Below are 15,738 nucleotides of genomic sequence, written 5' to 3'. Positions count from 1 at the left end.
AGAGACTAACATATAACAAACCATTTAATAATAATTATTATAGATGTACATTTATTTGTTTATATGTGCGTTTCACATTTTAATAATTTTTACGAAATATTTCACTAAAGTAAGGCAAAGTGAATTTTTAATAATCATACATTAAAAGTTATATTTTACTTATTCTTCAATTTTGTGTGCCAACCAAGAGACAGTGCTTTTTTCTTTCTTCTTTTCTTGTATATGATGGATAATTACCTGCCTGTATTTCTCGGCATTCAGGACACCATTAATCCTGACCAAGTCCCTAACTCCATTTGCTGAAATGCAGCCCCAAACTTGCAAGGAACCTGCACCATGCTTCACTGTTGCCTGCAGACACTCATTATTGTACCGCTCTCCAGCACTTCGGTGCACAAACTGTCTTCTGTTACAGCCAAATATGTAAAATTTTGACTCATCAGTCTAGAGCACTTGATGCCATTTTTCTGGACCCCAGTTCTTATATTTTCGTACATAGTTGAGTCGCTTGGCCTTGTTTCCACATCAAAGGTATGGCTTTTTGGCCACAATTCTTCCATGGAAACCACTTCAGGCCAGAATTCTCCAAACAGTAGATGGATGTACCTGGGTGCCACTGGTTTCTGCCAGTTCTGAGCTGATGTCACTGCTGCACATTTTCCAATTTCAAAGGGAAGTAAGCATGATGTGTCTTTCATCTGATGCACTAAGTTTCCTTGGCCAACCACTGCATCTACAGTCCTCAATGTTGCCTGTTTCTTTGTGCTACTTCAAAAGAGCTTAAACAGCACATTTTCAAAAGAGCTTGAACAGCACATCTTGAAACCCTGGTCTGCTTTGAAATCTTTGCCTGGGAGAGACATTGCTGATGCAGTAGCAAGACCTTGCGTCTTGTTGCTGTGCTTAGTCTTGCCATGATGTGACATAAAACTGTCTTCCACAACCTCAACTTTGTAGCAGAGTATGGCTGCTCCTCACCCAGTTTTAAGCTTCCTACACAGCTGTTTCTGTTTCAGTTAATGACTTTGTTTCATCCTACATATGAAAATGATGATCATTATCACCTGTTTGGTATGATTGGTTAATCATACACTTGACTATAGTCCTATAAAATCCCTGACTTTGTGAAAGTGTACCTAGAAGAATTGATGCTGTTTTGAAGGCAAAGGGTGGTCACACCAAATATTGATTTGATTTAGATTTCTCTGCTGTTCATTCACTTTGCATTTTGTAAATTGATAAAAATAAACTATTAACACTTCTATTTTTTAAACCATTCTAACTTTGCAGCACATTTTCTACACCTGCCTAAAACTTTTGCACAGTATTGTGTATATATATAATCAAAGTATACATGGTTAGGATACCGACACCTGTCTTTCGGTATCCTAATCCTACCCCTCTCTCTACCCTCACCCTCCTTTCCCGATCCCTGAACCTAACCTTCTCCCCTAGTGCCTAAACCTAACCTCCCCCTCTCTGCACCCTAAATCGAACCCTCCCCCCTAGTACCTAACCCTTCCCATAGTGCCTAATCCTAACCCCTAACCCTCCCCCTAACCCTGCTTACATTCTGGATGCTGGCGCCAGAAGATTCTGACAGGTGTCGGAATTCCGACACTGGTATTATAAGTTCTGGCATCCCCTGCATCAGGATATTGAACATATCCTTTACACATATATGTATATATATATATATATATATATATATATATACAATAACACAAAATAAATAAAACAATAACATAAATATTGCAGGAAGCTTTTACAATAAAGACCCTACACCCTTGTAGGTTTACGTAAGCATCCCTTAGCTGGAAACTGGCAAGTGTACTCCAACTAACATCACATATGAATGAGAGGTTATCTTACTTTAACTATTGCTAGACACACAAAACCTGAATAAACCCACACGGTACAAGCTTAGGTACCACTGACTTTTATATAAATATTCTTAGGTTATTAATATGTGTATATTCGAATACAGACTATAGAACTTGACTACTCAAAATACAACATACAATGGACCATAAACAAAAGAAATAATAACAAAATTACAAGTAAGGGCTGATAAAACATTATCAGTGTGATATTAGATGTCCGCTCCGATATTTGCTGATTTGGGTCTGCACACAGCCTGCACCCATACACAGGTAACCTGCGCTGGACATTGGGGCCATTTACACAGGTTCAGAGACCTCTTGCACATTGGCCCTACTGCCACTACCCCTCCACTCCTCCTCGCCCTCTATTGGCCGGGCCTAGCTACATGCAAAGTACAGTAACCAAACAAAAAGAGTGCTGGACAGGATTACAGATTAAAATTCTGCTTGTTGTTCCCTTTTAGTCTGTGTGATTAGCCTGTGCATGTTCATGGTTCCTTGTCCATTCATTACATGGCAGATTTAATAAGGGTCCCTGAGAATAGACCACACATAGGCAGGTTTCCCATATAGACAAACTAAAACAAAAGTGATAAACTCAAAATGACCTTCAGTATCTAACATATAATTATTTGACCTGTATAATGGTGCATATTTGAAACTTCTTATAATGATTCTATCTTTGATTTTTTTTTTCCCTTGTGTTCCAACTAACAGATTACAGTGTTTAGGATGGGATCAGAAGGTCATCAAGACATCGATTTAGCAATCCTGACAGCTCTGCTTAAAGGTATTTATGGGGGATTTATAAAAAACAAAAGCTAAAAATCACTCTGTTCAATAGACAAATGTCGAGGCTGCACATTTATTTATGTTCATTGCTCCAAATACAGTCACCGTCATCATTTCCTTATATACCATAATAATAATGGCACATTTTAATGTGTTCAGATTTTCTCAGGTGTATTTATTTTCACACGATTCACATTTATTTTTATTGTATTTTTTGTTCACTTTAATATTTGAAAACGTAAAAAAAAAACATTTTCTTAGAATAAAAATTGTCGTTTAAGTGGTTAATCCCTGGATGATTTGTCTGTCAATAAAAGAAGCAGTGTCATTTTTTATATTTATTATGTTATTGCTTTAGAACATTGCATGAGATAACCATAATAATAAAACTGAGTGGAGAATAAGATGAGCCTGCTTTCTTCTGCATCCTCCTATATCTGGCCACATAAAACAGAAATGATCTTTTTGTTTCTGCATTTTATGGATGTGATGTGTCTTGCTGCTAATTCCACTTATCCTTCAAAATGTAATGCTTACCAAGGTATTGTGTAAGTCTGTAATAACAGATGGATTTGTGCTTCCAGTCATGACAGCTTGACTGTGATAAACCATGGAAACTGTTAGAAATCACTCTGAAATAAACTGCACTAGAAATAGATATGGTAATAATGGGTAACGGATGATTACAGAGGGCACCCAGGAGATCCCCTGATAATAAGAATTTGTATCAATGTTTTTACATTCCCTCTAGTGTAACAGGGCATATTGTAAGCATTTTTTATTATACAAAATGTAAAGATAGAGATACTATAAGAAAATATAGCAGAGTAAATAAAAAGCCCAATATACAACAATTTCAAAATGCAGCCAAAGGGTTGAATACAACATACTCATTTGCCAATTTTATGTGCTTATGTTATGTACTAGGGCAGGGCTTTAAGCCCATAACTAGCATATGCCAGCGGTGCAGATGCCCAGGACACAGGGCCCTGGGGGCTATTACTATTACTCTGGTGGTGGAGGTGACATTGAGATATATAGATGTGCCCTGGCCCCTCATACACCTTTGCTGCAATCATGTCAACAGCCCCTCTTGGCGCGCCGGGTGCTGTGCGACTCTGCTAGTACTGGGCATCTTTTTTGTGTCTTTTTTACCTGAAAATGTTGCAATATGTGACTAGTACGCACCATGAGGCTGTTCTAGTTAATTTGATATGCGACACTTGTATATCTGTGTGTACCTAAACAAACCATTGAAGTATAGTATGCTATTTACTTGTTCATATTTGTTATTAATATTACTCCTACATTCTTCATATTAAAGTCTTTAACTTTTTTGTTACATTTTGGGTACTTCAATGTTTCAGCCATGACCCTCCTTTTTCTCATTTCCTCTTAGCTGTATAATATTAAATCCTCCTCAGGGGCAAATGTAGGATTTTTACAGGGAGGTGTTTACATAGACAAACACAAACACATACATATGTCACACATACATTAAACACACATACATATATAAATTACACACACACCCTTACCTTGCATACCTGGCAGGCTGGCACCATGTGATTAGGCCCCTCCCCCCAGAGAGAAACTGCCGCAAATCACGGGTCAATCAGGAGGGGGCGGAGCCAAATGATGCGATTCTAATGGAATCACATCATATTGGCTCCGTCTCTTCCCGATTGACACGCAAATTGCAGCATTTTGCTGTGAGGGAGCGGGGCTTAAGAGCATGATGCCAGAAACCCCCCTCGAGTCTGTGAGGGTGGTTTCTGGGTACTCAGAAACCCCCCTGCGTGCGCTATTGCTTTTTGCAGTTGTCATAGTAAGCTTTGTGCGCAAGACTCTACACCATATTTTTAGCCCTTTATTGGATCTTGTCAAGTTTATCAATATTCTACTGAAGTTCTGATCTTTGAATCTGAATGCCCAGAATCTTAACTGAAACTCTGCACAGGGAAATCAAGGTTTTGTTTCTATTACCACTAATCAATCAATGTAATCAGCCAAGTAACAATAAAACAAAACAATATTACACTCAGTACCTCTGTGAAAAACTGAAAGTATCACAAACAAAATGAAGTATATTTATCATCAGCCCCACATAATTGTAAATATGCAGTATATGTATATTCTAGTTTTGTTGTTTTTTTGCAAAACCGAAGCATCAGAATCCACTGTCTTAATTTACATTGAGTATAGATTTAAAACAGGTGCAGGATACACTGAAATGCATGAAATGTTTTATAAATGTTATATTCCTTAAAGTTGATATTTTCATCTATTGCTAGGTGCCAACGCCTCTGCTCCTGATCAGCTGAGTCTTGCATTAGCCTGGAACAGAGTGGATATTGCTCGGAGCCAAATCTTTATTTATGGACAACAGTGGCCGGTACATTTCTGTGCATAAGCATGTTATTACAAGCCAGGTTCATCATCAATTTCATCAAGATTTAATTTTACCTAACTGAGTATAAACTATTTCTGTTGATGATTGTGCAGTGTGATCACCACTGTATGACTTATGAATTATTATTACTTCTGAATGTAAATAGCGCTCAAAAATTGTCTAAAACACCTATTACAAGTCATAATGAAAGTGCATGTTATTAAGTAAACAAGAGATGAAGATCGAGAAAGAGTCGGAATAACGTGACAGACCAATATTAGACAGAAAATAATATATAGGAAACCAGAAATGTACTCAGGAAATACGCAAGGCTCAATTAAAATAGAAAAAAATTAGGTAGAAATAAAGTTAATGTTTGGTTAATTCATCAATAAAGCATAAAAAGATGTCAGATGACTGTATAACAGCAGCAACAAATGAAACACGTCGAGGCCATGCTTATAAAGAGTAATTTCAGTTCTAGGGGTAAATTTACTAAGGTGATAGTTTTTAGAAGTGGAGATGTTGCCCATAACAACCAATCAGATTCTAGCTATTATCTTATAGAAGGTGCTAGTTGAATGTTAAGTAGAATCTGATTGGTTGCTATGGGCAACATCTGCACTTCTAAAAACTCTCACCTTAGTAATTTTACCCCCCTAGAGTGAAAATGGTGGCACAGTGGTTTACATTTCTTGCAGTGCAATAGGTTTGACTATTATCCAGGGTGCAATCTGCATAAAGATGTAATGCTCTCCTGTTGTCTTTTAAGTACAGGAGCTCCATGCATTTCTTAATCTATTTTCTCACTTTACAGCATTACATAAAATGCTTGACTATATAAATTAAAAGTTACACAAAATAATACAGAAGGAACTTAGAAATAGCCTAGATATATGTGAATCTTGACACTAAGTGTCCGATTCAGAGATGGATGCTATAGTACAGGCACTGCGTCATTGTATGCAGCGACTGTGCTAATATATGCAAAAGATATCTTAAGTAAAAAGATTCCCAATGCCGGCTGCTCTGATCCGCTGACGCAGCACTGGGTCAACTCGGTGAAGATTGGACATCTGAGTAACTCTCATGTTACTCAGGATGTCCGGCAAAATCGTGTTGCCGGCGCCAGTGAATCTGCATTCAAAGGACGCAGCCACTGGCTTCAGGGCCAACATGCCCCCTTTTTCTGGAACGCTGCCTGTTGCCGACGCTGCCGCCCCAAAAAGCCAGCAGCATGTCAATCATGCTGCAGATTTGGGCGACTGTGATCGACATCACAGAAACAGATCTGGACATGCACAAACTTCTGAGATCTATGTAAATATTGCCTTTACGTAAATCTCTGAATTAGGCCCTAGGTTAGGAGTTGCCCATCATCTAAGGAAGTTCAGTGGGAGAGATACTTCCTGGAGCTGAAGAAACCTTGAGTTTTAGTAATCACAAAGCTTCTGTAATTGCAGCAACATTGGGTTTCAACATTTACAAATGTATTGTTAGTTGCTGAATATTTATTAAATATATTTTTATTACAAGAAGGTTAGCTACTGACATGTTGTATTTTATTGTACATTTGTTAGCAAATAAACCCCATGAGTTTACTATGTGCACATAGGAGCAAAAATTACACTAAGCTGTAGCAACCTGTCAGATGATTGCTTTTATTTTTGTTTTTTGCACTAGATAAAAGCTAATTTTAGATTGGTTGCTTTGGCAAACTGCAAATTGTGCATGTAATGTTTTAAAATGAGCCCTACAGTGAGCAAAACTGTCTTTCTATATTTCTTCACAGACTCTTTTGGATCATTGTTATCTGCAAGATATAGGTATTATAATTATTATATATAATGCAGATTTGCTCAAGTATGGAGCTGAGCTGACCTACACCTCCTGAGAAATAATGTATAGACTTGGTACACTGAAGGGAGAGAGAGGCACAACAAGGATCATATTTATTAATCTCATTACCATGAGTACATTCCCTAGCCCTGACGTGCTCCCTGGAAGACGGTTATGTGAAGAGGAGGCAATTATGGAGCAAATAGTGGAAATGGCTAGCTGGCTTACATACTTGCCTGCTCTCCCGGAATTTCCACGAGACTCTAGAATTTGGGTGAATCCTCCCTGCCTCTGGGAGAGTGGTTATCCCTCCTGCATTCTGCCACTTCTCCTGTAAAATGGGTGGAGGGCATGATGATGAGATTAATTATGAGTCATGTTACCGTAACCCCCAACCTTGTGACGTAATGCAGCAATATGATCTAGGAGATTCATGCTGAGTTAAGTTTCTAATTAAACTTTCTTTTTCTTTTAAACCAATTAGGTGGGGTCCCTGGAGCAGGCAATGCTGGATGCTTTGGTGCTGGATAGAGTAGATTTTGTGAAATTACTTATAGAAAATGGAGTCAGCATGCATCGTTTTCTCACCCTCTCCAGGCTAGAGGAGTTATACAATACGGTAAGAAAAAGTAGATTTCATCACCTAACATATATTTTTTTAGTATTCTGTCAGCTCATACAAGTAATTTGTAATACCATTTTATTCATGGAACATAGATGAAAGATGTAACCAACCTAGTAGTAACATGGCAACAGCTGTAAACATTTGGGACATTGAAACCATTTAGAGAAAAAATATAAATCTCACTTTTCTAGTCTATAATTTTACATTAAATTATTGGAAACTTTTAGTTAGATATGTATTGCAAAAAAAATATGAGGGCAATATACTTTAGTGTTTACACAATAAGAAAGGGGAAATAAGGCAATTGGCTTGAAGGCATGGTGTGATCATACAGCATATCAGAGCACTAAGCTAAGTCATCATTTGAATGGACAATATTAGCTATGATTGATGTACTTATGTGAACAAACTGAAAACTGATATACTTGTACTGCAGCTGTCCATGATAAATAGCCTTCCCCTTACATGGGGAAACATCACAGAATGCCCCGCTGAAGGTTATCACTGGAGATAGGACGATAGCCCTCACCAGGAGGGTGGGTCTTTGCTAAATATGCAAAAGCCCTTATTCCTGTGAAAACATCCCACCCATATGCATACTGACATTTGTAGTGCTACAAGGGTATACTTCCCATAATAAGAGACAACTGTTAAAATGATTGGGGGTGCTCTCATTACTCCCTCCACATATGACTGAAAAATACTATACATATTTGTGATTGACAGTCTCTTGTCGGGCTGGGAGGGGGCAGTGACAGTCTCCATTTTCCAAAATGGAGGGATGTTGCCGCCATTGGAGGAGAGGGAAGGGGCCAGGATCTCCTTCAGCATAGAGAGATTTCCTGGCCTATTTTGGACATTTGCGATGGCCAGCCTGTGTGACCCCATGATCACTCAGCCAGCCAAGGATCACGCAAATGATCCGAAGCTGCATCCATGGACGCAGCTCGGATCATTAATGCATGTAGAAGGCATGACGCCTCCTGCTGCATTAACATAATAGCAAGGCCAGAATTGCGAAGCTGCTTGCATGCAGCTTTGCATTTCCATCCAGTGCTGAATCACCCCCACTATTCTTTATTGTGATGCTTCTTTAAATTATTATTACATACAAATAGGGTAATACAAAAGTCACATTTACTACTAACTTTGAAAAACAGATGTATGTGCTTTCTCTATACTATTCTGGGCCATAAGTGTACATACTTGTGTTACTAATGCCAGTGAAGTACAGCTGAACGCATCTTGAGATGTGTCTGACAGAACATGTGCACGCAATATGCAGCTTTTCATGTGAGCCTTTTTTTTCCTGTGTTCAGTTAGGGCTCAAATGCGTCCAACTCTACATAAGCCCATTGTGTCTCATTGCAGTAATATAATCACAGGTAAGGGTAAATGAGAGACATTACATACAACTTGAACAAATGAGTAAGTGAGTGCTGTATTATTCTGCCTTAATTAGAAACAAATACTGTAAAATGTAGATTGGCACACATTAACAAGCAGCACCAATATAACAGTAAATAAATAATAGTTGGTTATTATTCCCTCACATTCACCTCTTATAAATATGACTCTTTCATGAATGATAATTGCATGCCAAATGCAATGAACAAAAGTGATTGTTTCAATTTTCTACACAAAAGATCTATATGTAGGACGTCTTTCATGTGACATTGACTGAGAATCTAACACATTACTTGTAAATGATCTGTTTTTCACACTAATACATTTCCCCAGGTCTAGTTTATTATAATATCTACGACTCATACATATTACATAGTTCTAAGGTGTATAATGTTAAAAGGCAGTGCAGGCTAGTTATTGATAGCTACAGTATGCAAAGGAATTATACATGAAGGTATAACTATTGATGTGCAAAATAATGAAAGAACAGACCTTCACACTATGAGCTTGAAAGGACTTCATTTAAATTGTTTATCTTTGTATGTAATTATGATTTCATAGAGAGGGAGAGATAGACAATATAGCAAAAGCCATCAAAAAGACCCAGTGCAGGAGTAGAGCACTAATGATTGACAATTAAATAAGACTCACTATATTATTTACTTATAATTAGAAATGAGCAAAGTAGTTGAAACTGAATCAGTATGATTTACCGCTGGCCGCATGGCAGCGGCAGCCCGACAGAGGAAATCCTGATCGTCCTTAAGGTAAGTATAAACTAATCTAATTCTATCCCCTAACCCACACCCTCCTTTAGGGGTGCCTAACCCTAACCTCCCACCCACGTGCCAAAACCTAACCCCCCCTTCTCCGCAGCCTAAACCTAAGTCTCCCAGGGGGGTGCCTAACCCTAACCTCCACCGGGGGTGCCTAAGCCTAAACCCCCCTTCCTCTAGCCTAACCCTAACCTCCCGGGCTCCCCCCGGGAGCCCTAAACCTAACCCTCCGCCCCCGCGGCTGTCCGCACCCGGCACCCGGCTTACCTTCGATCGGTAAGCTGGGTGTCGGGCTCCTGTCGTAGGTCTAATGACAGGCGTCGGGATTTCGACGCCTGTCATTTGTACCTTGCCAGGATTAAGCAGTCGGGAAGCCAGCGATCGGCATTGCGACTGCCGGCTTCTCAACTGCTTCCCGTTGAAACCATCTGCAAAGATGTAAAGTTTCAGCAATAAATTCCATGAAACAACCATGCCACACTGTGGGTCTGATTCTGAGTCACACTGGTGATATTCACACAAATGGTCAATGTTTTTCAACCGCGCATGTGTCTAAGGACCGTATTCAATTAGAAGCGAACAATTCACCCAAGGACAATTCACCCATAAAAAAAAAAAAAAAAATTCCAGGGTCCCCCAAAAAACGCCTTTGAAATTGGGGGCGAAAATGACAAAAGTGGGGGGACAACTTCAAAAACTATCTAAATAAGCTTCTGGGGTGCTCTAAGTAGGGGCCAAGTGTTTTTGGGATTGGAGGTGCTTGTATGACGGAGGAATTTCACTTTTGTAAAACTTCACTTTAGAGACATTAAAATATGCTTGCACCCATTTTCAAGCACCCCAAATTTGATGGAACTACTTAATTTCACCAAAAAATCTGAACGCAGGCGTGCCAAAAGGTCAAAACGGGCGTTTTAAGGGTGTGCATAATTAACAAAGCAGCGTCATCGACCACGTCACTTGGTTATTTCTTAGCCTGAACTGTTCGCATGATTGCGGTAGGAAAATCCAACCACAAGCACTGCAAGCAGTTCAGACGCCTTTCGATGTACTCGATTAATCTAATAAATAGCGGAGATGACGTATGATGCGAGCGGCCAGGGGGGCGTTTTTTACAAAAAACGTCTGCATGTTTTGTTCGCTCGTTCAGACATAGAGGCGTCAACAGACCACAAAGAGCGAACGGTCAATTTAAATAGCCAGCCCCTTTTTACTGGATGAGCGAGCGTAAATAGCGTCCGGCTCTGAATCAGGCCCTAAGTCTCTATAAAGTTGCCCAGTCGATGTGACCTACGGTATGCACAGTATCCAAAGTATCTTGGAAATGTACTGGTTGCTCTTGGGCGGTGACTTGGAGGTGGCTATTCATACTCACAAAGATCATCCACTTTATGGGCGTGTTATGGGCGTGCTATGGGTGTGTCGCTGGTTGCCAACTCAGGGCCTGATTCAGAAGAGAAGGTTAAAGTGATTGCAGCTGCAATTTTGCACGGACCACAGTTGCGAAAATATGCGAATAGTTCCATAGCTTAACCCGGCATAGGGACACCCACTGCTGCCTTCTCATCACCGTCTGATGTCATGTTCCTGCATAAACATCGGTAACATCGATGCAGATCGGACAGCGATGCAGCCATTGTGGCAAGTCTGACCTGTCTCAAATACTGTAGCTCTCCTCGCACACAGAAAGGTCTCATGCTGCGAAAGCAATCGCAATGGCTAATATATGCATGCCCACAGAACAGCGTTTTAACGGTTAGACACGCCTGCATTCACCTAACCCCCCTTCGTTACTTCCCACAAACGCTGCCCACATTTGCAAATTATTCCTACGTGCGTATGTAATTGCAAAGCAATAGCAACGCAGCACAGTGCGACTTACACACATGCGCAATGGCGAGTGAGATAATTAGATATAAGGTTGTTGCTGACCTTAAAAGAACCTATACAATCTTATCTTACATACAGTTTATATGTTTATTCCACAATGTAAGAAAAGTCGGTCCAAATCAATAACAAAGTCTTTACAATATACTGTATGCTAAAAAGTCAACTCATGTGGGTGCTACAGACAGATTGGGTTCTTAAGCTGGGTACACACTGAGCAGATATATCTGCAGATGATGATTATTCTTACACACTGAACGACCATCATCTGTCTCTGGCTGCGGGTCCCGCTGGCCGGGGGCGTGTCCCGCACCGCTCCCTGCGGCCTCTGCTACAAGTGTAAAGCATACACACTGCCTGATGGACAGATATATCTGCAGATGATGATTATTCTTACACACTGAACGACCATCATCTGTCTCTGGCTGCGGGTCCCGCTGGCCGGGGGCGTGTCCCGCACCGCTCCCTGCGGCCTCTGCTACAAGTGTAAAGCATACACACTGCCTGATGGACAGATATATCTGCCATCGGCTGTGCAACAACGTCATTCACACACATATCGCTGGTACAACCTGGCCGACGGGTACCCGATATAATGACCGATCAATTGATCAGCCAATATATCTGTCAGTGTGTACCCAGCTTTAGATTCCAAAGTAACATTGCAATTGTCTGCCTTCATTTGTTTCACACTATAATAATCATACATTTACAATATCTATGCTTTGCGAATTTGTCAGCTATGCTCTTCTGAAAATTCTTTAGCAAAGCTGTTATATGTTATAATAGGGTATCATTTTATCATTTCAACTTCCTTTTTAGTAGCAGCTATAAACATTATTCATTTTTATTTGTTTCATCATGGAGCAAAAGTGGGCAATGCCAATGTATGACATACTCAGTCAGTAGGAGAAAAATGACTGTAAATGTTTTTTTTAATGAATTCATTACAACGTGAGGAAGGTGATTATGTTAATGGTTCAGTTACTTTGCAATTTTGTCCCCAGTCAATATTCCCAAGACATCCTTCCCTGTTCCATCTGTATATAGTGCTCCTGATGTGCAAGTCATTTTGTAGTCTGCACAAAAAATCAGCTTCCACATTTATAAGTCATGAAGAGATTCTATTCACATACTTCAGGTTAGGATAATATTGCCATGCACATGATGTAAATAAGGATATTACAACATGTAATAAGGGTTGGATACGGGATGCTGGTGCTTGGGATCCCGGCAGTCAGAATCCCAACGCCAGCTTCTTGACTGTCAGAGCGCGGCCCCACCGCTGGTGTCTGCACTCATGCATCTTTGGGGATGCTGGAGGGGTGTGAGCGGAGAGGTCCTGCATGTGTCCTGCAGTCTCGGTCCGGGAGTCTTGGACACACTCTTGACCACGGCATTCCCACTACTTCCTCCATGGGCACCACCATACCGGACTTAATCACATGATCGGAGCCACCCAATCACGGATCCCGATTTACAAGCTGCCTCCAATCCTGAGCTAGCAAGCGTGATAAAAGGGGCATGAGTGCAAGCACTCATTACCTGAACAACTAGTTACTTCTGCGGTGTAACAGTTATACAGTTACTGTCTCCCAAGTTCTATTCCAGGCTCCTTTGGTCCAAGTCCGATTCTGCAAGTTCTCCAGCCGTTCCAGTCCGGTCCTGCAAGTTCTCCTACCAGTCCCAGGGCCTCATTTAGTAACAAGTTTTATCACCAAAACAAGTGATAAATTTCACTGTGTATGATAATGGTGCTCCAGCCAATCAGCTCCCAACTGTCAACTGTTAGAAAAATGACAGTTGGGAGCTGATTGGCTGGAGCACCATTTATCATACACAGTGACAGTTATCACCCATTTTGGTGATAAAACTCATTACTAAATGGGGGCCCCAGTCTGGTCCTGCAAGTTAGAGTCCAGTCTGTCTAGCCAGGTTCCTCATGGCCACTTCACAGCTATCTATTGCTACCATGTATCATCAAAGGCAGTTCTCACTGCTGCCCAAGTCTCTCTGAGAAAGAACTATATATCACCTGCACGGTTCCTGCTGAGTTTGCCTGCTGCTGATTCTGCCCCGAAGCCTAGAACAGGTAAATCTGTGACACCAGCCGTGACATCAACAGTCACAATCTAGACAGAAAGAGGTAAGTATACTTTCCTACCCCTAGTCCTCCCTCCCTCCCAGCAGCCTAAATCTAACCCTCACCCCTAGTGCCTAAACCTATCTTCCCTCCCCCGCAGCTTAAACCAAACTCTCCACCCCTAGTGTCGAACCCTAACCCTCCCCTTAGTGCCTAATCCTAACCCCTAACCCTCCCCGTAACCCCAATACTTACTGTTGGGATCCTGACTCCAGGATTCCAGCGCCTGCATTCTGATTGCCAGCATCCTGAAAGCCAGGATAATAATTACATCCCTGTAATAACTAGGGGTGTGCACCGGCCACTTTTCGTGTTTTGTGTTTTGGTTTTGGATCTGGATCTTTCTACCTGTTTTGGATCTGGATTGGTTTTGCCAAAACCACCCTTCCGTGTTTTGGGTTCTGGGTTTTGTGTTTTGGATCTGTATTTTTTTGAAAAAAAGCATAAAAACAGCTAAAATCACAGAATTTGTAGGTTTTTCTGCTCCTATGCTATTATTAACCTCAATAACCTTAATTTCCGCTCATTTCCAGTCTATTCTGAACACCTCACACCTCACAATAGTGTTTTTATGTCCAAAAGGTTGCACCGAGGTAGCTGAATGACTATGCTAAGCGACACGAGTGGGCGGCACAAACACGTGACCCATCTAGGAGTGATACTGCAGTGGCAGACAGGATGGCAGTTTGAAAAACTAGGCCCCAAACTGTACATAATGCAAAGAAAAAAAAGAGGTGCAAGATGGAATTGTCCTTGGGCCCTCCCACCCACCCTTATGTTGTATAAACAGGACATGCACACTTTAACAAACCAATCATTTCAGCGCCAGGGTCTGCCACACAACTGTGGCTGAAATGATTGGTTCGTTTGGGCCCCCACAAAACAAGCTGGCAATTAATGTGTCCCTGCACAAACTGGCTCTACGGAGGCAAGATGTCATCCTCATCCTCCTCATCCACCGATTCCTCACCCTCTTCAGTGTGTACATCCTCATCCTCACAAAGTATTAACTCGTCCCCACTTGAATCCACCACCACAGGTCCCTCTGTACGTTCTGGAGGCTGGTCTCCCTGGAAGAGCTGATAATTCATTTTGATGAACATCATCTTCTCCACATTCTGTGGAAGCAACCTCCTACGCCTTTCGCTGACAAGGTTCCCGGCTGCACTAAACACTCTTTCGGAGTACACACTGGAGGGGGGGCAACTCAGGTAAAATAGAGCCAGTTTGTACAGGGGCCTCCAAATTGCCTCTTTTTCCTGCCAGTACAGGTATGGACTGTCTGACATGCCTACTTGGATGCTGTCACCGATGTAATCCTCCACCACTCTGTCAATGGTGACAGTATCATATGCAGTGACAGTAGACATGTCAGAAATTGTTGCCAGGTCCTCCAGTCCGGACCAGATGTCCAAACTTGGTCCTGCCTGCCCTGCATCACCGCCAGCGGGTTGCTTAGGATATCTAAGTTTTTTCCTGGCAGCCCCAGTTGCGGGAGAAAATGAAGAAGGAGCTGTTGACGTGTCACGTTCCGCTTCAGCTGACAGTGTGTTCACCAGCAGGTCTTTGCACCTCTGCAGGCTTGTGTCGGCCGGAAAGAGAGACACCACATAGGCTTTAAACCTAGGATCGAGCACGGTGGCCAAAATGTAGTGGTCTGATTTCAACAGATTGACCACCCTGGAATCCCGGCAAAACGAATGAAGGGCTTCATCCACATGTCCCACATGCCAAGCGGAATCGCTCCGTCTTAGCTCCTCCTTCACTTTCTCCAGCTGCTTCTGCAAAAGCCTGATGAGGGGAATGACCTGACTCAAGCTGGCAGTGTCTGAACTGACTTCACGTGTGGCAAGTTCGAAGGGCTGGAGAACCTTGCACAACACGGAAATCATTCTCCACTGCGCTTGAGTCAGGTGCATACCCCCTCCTTTGCCTATGTCATAGGTGGATGTATAGGCTTGTATGGCCTTTTGCTGCTCCTCCATCCTCTGAAG

The 15,738-nt window shown here is 41.5% G+C and overlaps 1 protein-coding gene across 2 annotated transcripts in view; it reads left to right on the top strand.

Annotated features, from left to right (window-relative positions):
- The window catches only part of TRPM3 (transient receptor potential cation channel subfamily M member 3), a 212,994-nt gene that overhangs the window by 41,876 nt on the left and 155,380 nt on the right, over positions 1–15,738 (top strand). For both annotated transcript variants that reach the window (XM_088475711.1, XM_088475710.1), the window contains exons 8-10: positions 2,601–2,673; positions 4,970–5,070; positions 7,391–7,525. In XM_088475711.1, the coding sequence (XP_088331837.1) occupies positions 2,601–2,673; positions 4,970–5,070; positions 7,391–7,525 (309 nt within the window). The remainder of the gene's footprint in view (positions 1–2,600; positions 2,674–4,969; positions 5,071–7,390; positions 7,526–15,738) is intronic.

The sequence above is a fragment of the Taudactylus pleione genome, unplaced genomic scaffold (genome assembly GCF_031769625.1).
Source record: "Taudactylus pleione unplaced genomic scaffold, aTauple2 ptg000177l, whole genome shotgun sequence".
In the NCBI taxonomy this organism is placed as follows: Eukaryota; Metazoa; Chordata; class Amphibia; order Anura; family Myobatrachidae; genus Taudactylus; species Taudactylus pleione.
The sequence above is the reverse complement of the archived record's forward strand: the minus strand, read 5'-3'. Positions and strand labels throughout refer to the sequence as shown.